Source organism: Triticum dicoccoides, chromosome 3B, assembly GCF_002162155.2.
Source record: "Triticum dicoccoides isolate Atlit2015 ecotype Zavitan chromosome 3B, WEW_v2.0, whole genome shotgun sequence".
NCBI classification, from domain to species: domain Eukaryota; kingdom Viridiplantae; phylum Streptophyta; class Magnoliopsida; order Poales; family Poaceae; genus Triticum; species Triticum dicoccoides.
This window is the reverse complement of record NC_041385.1, coordinates 857385523-857393689: the sequence shown is the minus strand read 5'-3', so window position 1 is coordinate 857393689 and position 8167 is coordinate 857385523. Positions and strand designations below refer to the sequence as shown.

The 8167-nt window shown below is 43.7% G+C and overlaps 1 protein-coding gene and 2 non-coding genes across 5 annotated transcripts; 1 reads left to right on the top strand and 2 right to left on the bottom strand.

The window, feature by feature from the left end:
- Nucleotides 1–1428: 1428 nt before the first annotated feature.
- On the top strand, nt 1429–1502 carry TRNAI-AAU. Its single transcript has one exon. It is a non-coding gene; the product is annotated as a tRNA-Ile (tRNA).
- Nucleotides 1503–1571: 69 nt separating this feature from the next.
- On the bottom strand, nt 1572–1645 carry TRNAV-AAC. The gene has a single exon. It is a non-coding gene; the product is annotated as a tRNA-Val (tRNA).
- A 774-nt stretch (nt 1646–2419) lies between these two features.
- On the bottom strand, nt 2420–7109 carry LOC119278990 (vacuolar protein sorting-associated protein 25-like). Of its 3 annotated transcripts, XM_037560395.1 has the most exons (8): nt 6841–7106; nt 6689–6741; nt 6247–6496; nt 5447–5586; nt 5141–5194; nt 4907–4995; nt 4736–4805; nt 2420–2752 (listed from the first exon to the last, which is right to left on the bottom strand). In XM_037560395.1, the coding sequence occupies exons 3-8, from the start codon at nt 6303–6305 to the stop codon at nt 2631–2633; spliced, it is 534 nt and encodes a 177-aa protein (XP_037416292.1). In that variant the 5' UTR covers nt 6306–6496; nt 6689–6741; nt 6841–7106; the 3' UTR covers nt 2420–2630. The 3 variants fall into 3 exon arrangements, with proteins under 3 accessions (XP_037416292.1, XP_037416293.1, XP_037416291.1); XM_037560396.1 differs by lacking the exon at nt 6689–6741 and having other exon boundaries at nt 4732–4805; nt 6841–7109; XM_037560394.1 differs by lacking the exon at nt 6689–6741.
- Between the last annotated feature and the right edge of the window lie 1058 nt (nt 7110–8167).

Genomic DNA, 8167 nt, shown 5'->3' with positions numbered 1-8167 from the left:
GGAAGGAGACGTGCGGCAAGGGCACCGCCGAGGTCTGGCGGGGGCGGTTGGGTCAGGGGAAATTAATTCGGGATGATCAAAACTGATGACGAGAGATTACGGTGGCGTGTGCTTAAAATCCGGTCAGTTTGGAGACAGGGATCTCAGTCATGAGATGAAAGAAAATCAACATATCACAAGCTCTGATGATGGGTCAGCTTCAGAATATGGATAGGAAGTGTTTTCCCAAATAGGTAGGGGTATCGTATGCTTCCCTATGAACTGTAATTAGTGCTCTTGATCCTTTGTGGCTTATAACCCTACTATTTTTCTCTTCTTTCTTTCTCTTAATAACTATGCCACAATACTAAGATGCAAAAAAATACCCAAACTAATTTAATGTAATATGATTTATATACGACACTAAGAAACAATGCATTGAACTGGTTGTCTCTAAAAGACGGTTGCTACAATTGAGGACGCATTAAGACCCATGGAGGTGCAAAGGATCATGGCCCCACGCCGTCGGGAGGGAACCGTTCTCGTTCTTGTTAAATTCGGCGTCTTGGTTGGGGTTGCGTGGGGCGGCGATGTCCCTTAGTACGAATAATGTCTCCCACATTCTATCCTCGTCCCGATGGTGCATCTAGCATCGTCGAAGGGCGTGTGGAGGTGTGTCTCGGTCGGACCTCGCAGGATTCGGCCGGTGCTGGTCTTTGATCGGTGGATCTGTTTAGGTTTGGTCTTTGTTCGTATTTGTTTTGAGAAGCTACAGCTTTGATCCTACTGATCTACGACCTTCTTTATCGGCGATGGTTGCTACTCTGGTGCGCTGGTCCTATGAGGCCTTAGCACGACAACTTTCCGACTGTCTACTACAACAATGTTTGCTTGGCTTCAGTGAGGGAGAGGTTATGACGGTGGCGCGCCTTCGGCTCACTCCAGTGATTGTAGTTGTCGCTAGGTGATCCACATACATGGTTATAATTTTTATTACCTCTGTTGGTCCTTGTACTACCAGAATTAAATATGAATAGATTGGAAGTTCTCGCAAAAAAAAAAGACAATACATTGGGTGTGCGGTACTCGCATTTTATAACATTTACAAAAAATATATATGATGTGAAAATATAATCAATGACGAATCAAATAGTATTGGTTTGGTATTGCATATGTTAATAATTATCTTATAAACTCGATCTACAAAGTTTAACCTTAGGCAAAACTAATACGTAAAGTAAACAAAAATGTAGGGGGTACTAGTAAAGATACGATTGACTGACGGGTGTGAAATCCGCCATGATCAATTGCCCTAGTAATTATTGATGTTCAGCAGTATAAGTAATGACCAAAAAAAGCCTCCGGTGATCTTACTCTTTTCCTCTCACCACAAGGGACATACTCAGTTCTTTCTAACATATAGATAGAAATAATTATTTACAACAATAAGGCCTATTAGCTCAGCTGGTTAGAGCGTCGTGCTAATAACGCGAAGGTCACAGGTTCGAGACCTGTATGGGCCATTAACTTCTTTTTTTCTTTTTGTTTCTTTACGTAATGGAGAAATGCAAAAAATAAAAAAACAATTTAGATGGCTTCGCCCGGGTTCGAACCGGAGACCTTCAGTGTGTTAGACTGACGTGATAACCAACTACACCACGAAACCTTTGATGTCAGAATAATTTCGTTTCCTTACAAGAGACATAAAGCTGATATATTACATAATAGCCCATCATGCATATGAACTCGGTTTCTGTCAGGCGGATACATATGAACTAATTTTCAACGAATAGCTTCTTTTTCTTCAAAAGCCCACGCATACAATGTGTTATTCTCAAGTTAAGGAACGGTCAGATTGAAGTGAGATGTCCACGCGAGTGTAGAAAAATTGCGGGATGAATACTACTTGGGTTAGATTGTGCCCTACATGTTCACTCTACATCTATACAACTTATCAGTCTAGAACTATGAGTCTGATTCTCAAAAAAAAAATCTAGAACTATGAGTAACAGCTTAATTTTTTTCTTTTCTTTTCAGTGTTTTGGTGTCATCAATGTGAAAAGATGATGCAGTTGCTGCAAAATAAGAAATGGATTGCACCTGGCCTCATTTACAAATCTAATACAGCCAGTGTTCTAGACACTAATATAAAATTGCTTGAAGAAAACAAAAAAGAAAGGAGACCTGCATGCACTAGGGCTCTAGGGTTGAACTGCAATGAGCAAGAAATTATTGCCTGAATTGAACTGCAGTGAGCAATAAATTGATATGTATTCCCAGATTCTTCCACATATGAATCATGCTTTCTTGATAAGTTTTGGTTTTTTGTTCAAATTCGAACAAGCCCTAATATATCAAACATCGCTTGGTTCTGAATGTATCTGAAAATTTTGATTAGAATTGGCGGCACTAGTTGAGCCTCCTTATGGGACACAAAACATACGACTTTATAGGTATATATGCTGCTCAACAGATGAATCAAATGCTGGCTAATTACCACAGTCCGGGACGGCAAATAAAATACTGGCTGGCATTTGAACGATTCCGACCAGAAGGATGTCATCAGTGTATGTACATACGGGTAAGAGAGGATGTATCATGTTCAAGGACACCCATCAAGATTATTATCCATCTGTCAGTTGGCACAACGTTTAAACAGAAAATTTGACGCCTTCATCGTCCGCTGAAGTGCCCTTAAAGATAACCGCCTTTCCCTTTTGTTCCAGCAGCCTCAAAGCTCGCATCAGGACACCGCGATCAATTCCCGCAAGTTCTGAAACACATGCCAAAGGATAAAATGAGGATTCAAACTAGCCACAACTAATAATACCATAAGACACCTTTTATTTATTATTTATTATGAGCGAGGGGCATGCATGGCCCATGCTATGTATTACTTTTCTTTTTTGCAAGTTATGGTTGGCCTATACATTACTGATGAGGCGCTGCCGCCAACTTATGTCATGGCATAAACTTCGGTTGCATTGTGCCATGATACAAGCAGGAATATTATTTTCGGAGGATAACCTCTGGTTTATTCATTCCTTGTATAACACAGATTATCCCTAGCTTTATAGAACAGTCATCCCTAAAAGGAAAACTGTAACTGCATAATTCAAACAGATTCTTGTCCAAATTAACCAACCAGGGAATCAGAAAAAAATAACTTATCATTAAGACTAGGATTAGCTAGACGGCTCCTCCTGAGGCTGGTGGCTACTACAATAATGCCAAATCCACATGACAAGTTGGGTTTTTTTTCGAAAAGGAGGATGACCCCTGGCCTCTGCATCTGGGAGATGCATACGGCCATTTTATTGATTATTCTTGATAACCTTACAAAGTATAGCAACAATATGCCTGAATCCGCCATCTTGGCAGCATCTGCCGCTACTCCTATCCAAATGATGAAGGGGGTGCAAGTTAGGCCACGTACCCATACCTCTCATCTAAGCCTAACATCTAAGCCGGAGGCCCCGACCAAGCCATCTGCCGGGTCCGGGGCTCAAACCAGTCTGGCGCACTCACATGTGTCGTCGCCGCCATCTTCCACTGGTACATCTTCAGAGCAAATTGAGGTGACAACCTTGGCAGGTCCTCTGCCATCAACGCCACCATGACGCCAAACGACAACATCCACCTACGCGAGCCTTGGCAGGTCCTCCGCCATTAACGCCACCACGATGCCAGCCGACGACCTCCACCTACGCGACTCCATCTCCAAGCAACGGACATAAATCCATGCTAGGAAAGGGCCGCACCACCGTTGTCGCCTACCACCCACAAGCGACACCCAACCCCAAGGTTCCCAAAGCGGCGCCTTCAAGAAGGGAACAGCACCGTGAGCGCCGTCGCCGCCCAACAGAGTTAGGGCTTTCGCCCGGGAAACCTAGGGGAAGGTGAAGTGAGGAGATCAGTCCATACCGACGCCTCCAAGGAGGAAAACGGTGCCCTCAGGCGTCGTCGTCGGCGCGGCCAGTCATGGCCGGCCAGGGATTTCGCCCGAACTAGATCTCCACCACCAACAGCACCTCCTATACAGAACCGGCGACCAAGAGGAAGCGCGGCCCGACCAGGCTTGGCCCGCACGCCGAACAGGGGAGGAAGGGATGCGCCAGACCATGCACACCGACCGCCGCAGAAGACGCCGCCGGCCGCCAACGACCACAAGATCCCGCCGCCCTCGGGGCCGGGACACCGGATCCACCACCCGCACGGCTGTTAGCCGGCCGTGCCTTGCCAATGGAGCGCCAGATCGTGCACATCGACCGCCGCAGAAGCCGCCGCCGGCCGCCAACGACCACAAGATCCCGCCGCCCTCGAGGCCGGGACACCGGATCCACCACCCGCACGGCTGTTAGCCGGCCGTGCCTTGCCAATGGAGCCGTCGCTCCAGATCCGGGGTTCCCCACACAGGAGCAGGGCAACCGAGGCCCCGCCGCCACCATCCTTGGCGCCCCGGGCTTGCCCGACGGCTGCCTCAGGCGGCGGTGAGGGAGGGAGGAGGGGAGGGGGTGAGGAGGAGGGGCGGCTAGGGTTGGGAGGAGGAGACGGCTAGGGTTGGGAGGAGGAGGAGGAGACGTGCACATGACAAGTTGGGTAAAAATGAAAATATTTATCCAACCACTAAGTCTATATCCTATATTTATATTACCGTTTCTACCATAAATTGCTTTCATCAAGCAAGAACATTAGCGTAACAAAAATATTAAAAATGGTAAATCTAATCTCATCACCATCAAGTTTGTATACCTACCGGTCCCATGTGTTTCAATTCCAGAGCGTATATCTTCAATTGTTGTTACTTCCAACCCATTTTCCTTGACCTACAAGTATAACAGAGAGACAAATATTAAGTCACTGCCACTATTCATTGATAAACTGATAGCTTCGAAAGGAACATGTTTAATAGAATAAAAAGTCCTACAAAGTCTAATATGTAGTTAGCCCAATCTTGAATCCGCAGCCAAAGGATGAGACACTTCTTGTGACCTTTGTCAACCCACTCTGCACGGCCTGCAGTTTGAACTTGGCTTTAAGTAGTTTCACAACACAAAACTTAACACAGGCCAGGGGTAATAAAAGCATCCATCATCTAGAAAAACAAAACTATACACAGGTAAAACAATAACCAAAAGATTTCATGTTGTGCAGAATAAACCTTCACTAACAAGAGCTGCAAGGAACGCTTCCTTTGCTTCATAGCTTAGAGATCCTGAATAATATAAAGCATGTAAGTTCAGTGCAATGTCAATAGAAATGTCCAAATGCATAATAAACTAGTCGAGTAAATAAAATTTCCATGTACACACTAGTCCGCAATGCTCAAAAGGCTCCATGGTAGGCCTTAGGTACACATTACCATCATGCTAGATCACTATGCCATAACATTTTCAAAAGACATAATTTCTGCTGAATTGCAGAAGATCAGTAGTCAAAATACAAGGTTCAGAAAAATACGACTTACTCTCAATCTTTGGATTGGAGAACAACGGAAAATCTTCTTCCAGGGAGATTATATACATCTTTTGACTTCTACAGTAATCAAGTATCAGATCTTTCCATAGCTGCACTTGCTTTTCACGTGTTTCTCTCACAGGCTGCAAACTGGGAACAGATGTTGATAAGATATTATTATCAGTCCATGTACATATCAAAATAAGCGTTGAATAGAAGTTTTCGGAGTTAGTTTTACACAGAAGTTCACATACATTACTCAACCAAATGTAAGAATTAATAAAGCAAGGAAATGCTTGAACTGCTACACATACTGTTGGGATATGAAAGAAAGATGCCAGATCTCAGACACTCTGAACGAAATACTCTGTTATAATTTTGGGGATGCTATAAATTACAGATTTGTGAAGAGAGAGGCATTTGAGTTTTAAGCAAAGGCACATTTTGAAGAAACAAGTGCTTAAGCAGTGACAGAGATAAAAGGAAATTTACATGATTATATGATATATCCGAAGTAGGAATAAATAAGTTTAACTAACGAAACGGCAAGTATATACCAAAATCATGAACCACTTTATTGTGCAATTTTTCCAACAAATCATTGCCAATCAAATAATATACGGAAAAGTAATTACATTACTAACATAGTACTCTACTTGGAGCAGAAATTAACTTCCAACTTTGTCACAAGGCACTGTTTAAGAATCTCCTACATCTCCTATAAGGCTGTACATAGTGCAGAATCACAAATCATGCAAAATGTTCAAACATGTGACAGTACTACTGGGCGAGGGGGAGGAGAGAGATTACGTGAAGTAGGGCGGGTAGTCGAAAAAGTGAGGGAGCTTGAAATCAACAGGCCTCTGCATCTCCGCTGAAGCGCGGGCTTGTGGAGCGGTCGGATGGACGGCGACGCGAAGGAAAAGCTGTGAACACGTAGTGGAGATATAAACTGGCGAGCTGCCACCGGCCTGCCTGCCTCCGTGCCTCGCTGCTGGCTGCTGACTGCCTGCTGCTTGAGACGGTGGTGGATCTAGGAGTTTAAAACAGGGCGGTCCACCTAAAAAAATTGACAACAAATACGATGATATGTGAACTTTTTCTAATAAATTTACCAATAGCACATATAAATAAATCAACGTGTTCTTACAGACACAATAAAATTCTCAATTAAGTCTCAGTTTTCCATAAAAGAAGCCTACGTTTTAGCCAACAAAAATGTCTTACATTTTGAGAGGGAGGTGGTACATACCAATGCTTCAACAATTACACAAGAAAAGATTACACTCTAGCAGTCACTGTATCCTATCGAGTGTCAATCATAATTGAACAACACAAAATGAATCGATCAATATAAGAGTTGAATCAGTAATTGGGAAAACTGGGGAATGGGGATAACCGTACATGTGTGCAGTGTTTAGTCGTGGGCCGGTGGGAGGGCTAGCTGCTGTAGCGCAGGGCAAGGCCAAGGTGCACGCCTGAACACCGGCGGCCGCCGGGCAGGACTGGGCGCGGTGGAACGGCGCGTCCAGCGTGCGGGGAAGGGAAAGGCAGGGCGAGGCACGGATCCAGGCGGGAGGCGTCGACGGCGATTAAGCGGCGAGGCACGGGTGCACGGAGGCAGGTGGGAGGCGGCCGGGGGCGATTTCAGATCGGGGGCAGAGGGACAGGGGTCGGGTGGGGGCATGGACTGTGACAGGGCCACTGCTTGCGGGCCGGGGCCCCATGTGGAAGAACCAGCGCTCACGCGGCCCTGCTCGTCGGTCGGCCCATGTAGAAGGCGAGCGCTAGATCACTGAACGATTTCCCCTGGTCACTCCATCCCATTTTAACCGGTCGCGGCTGACCAGTTGACTGGTCAACCATAGATTCAAAAAAAAAATTGAGTGATCAACTGCTGACTTTTAAAAGGGAAAACCATAAAATTTCGCAAAAAATCAAAGAAAGTTCATGATTTGAAAACTGTTCATCAATTTTGAAAAAATTCCATCGAATTTGGAAAAAAGAATCACATTAGAAAAATTCATGGTTTCCAAAAAAGTAAATTATTTTGAAAATGTTCATGGAAATTGAAAAAATGTTCATCGATTTCTTATAAAAAATTCTAATTTAAGAAAGTTCATCAAATTTGTAAAAATGTACAATGTTTTTTTTAAATCATCAATTTTAAAGAAAAATTCATCGAATTTGAAGAATAGTTCATCAAAATTAAAAAAAAAATCGTCAATTTTGAAGTGAAAAAATCATCGATGTGAAAAAAGATAAAGAATCTAAGAAAATTAAGAAGGAACAAGAGAAAAAATAAAACACAAGTGGAAATGCAGAAAAAAATTGGATGAAGAAAAGATCATGCATTCTCTCTCTCCTCTCTCTCTCTCTCTGTGTCTCCTCTATTGGCTATAAACGACTGAACACAAGCGTCATCATCTGTCCTCTTTTGATCATGATATTATTTTCTGCGTTGACCCTGGACATATTCAAAATCTGAAGAGTCATTATGTATATCCTCTCTAGAGTGATCAGTTCAACATAATCTTTTCCATTTTTCAAGTTGCAGCTTTGTTGCATGCTCAGATAAACTTCATGTGGAATAACTCCAAGTTGCAGCTTTTCCATTCAGCTTTTGTTGCATGCTCATCATTTTCCTTATAGGCTGTGAACACTTTACAACAAGGAAAAGATGGCAGCTTGGAGATATAGTATACACACATGCAATAGGCACACCTATCTC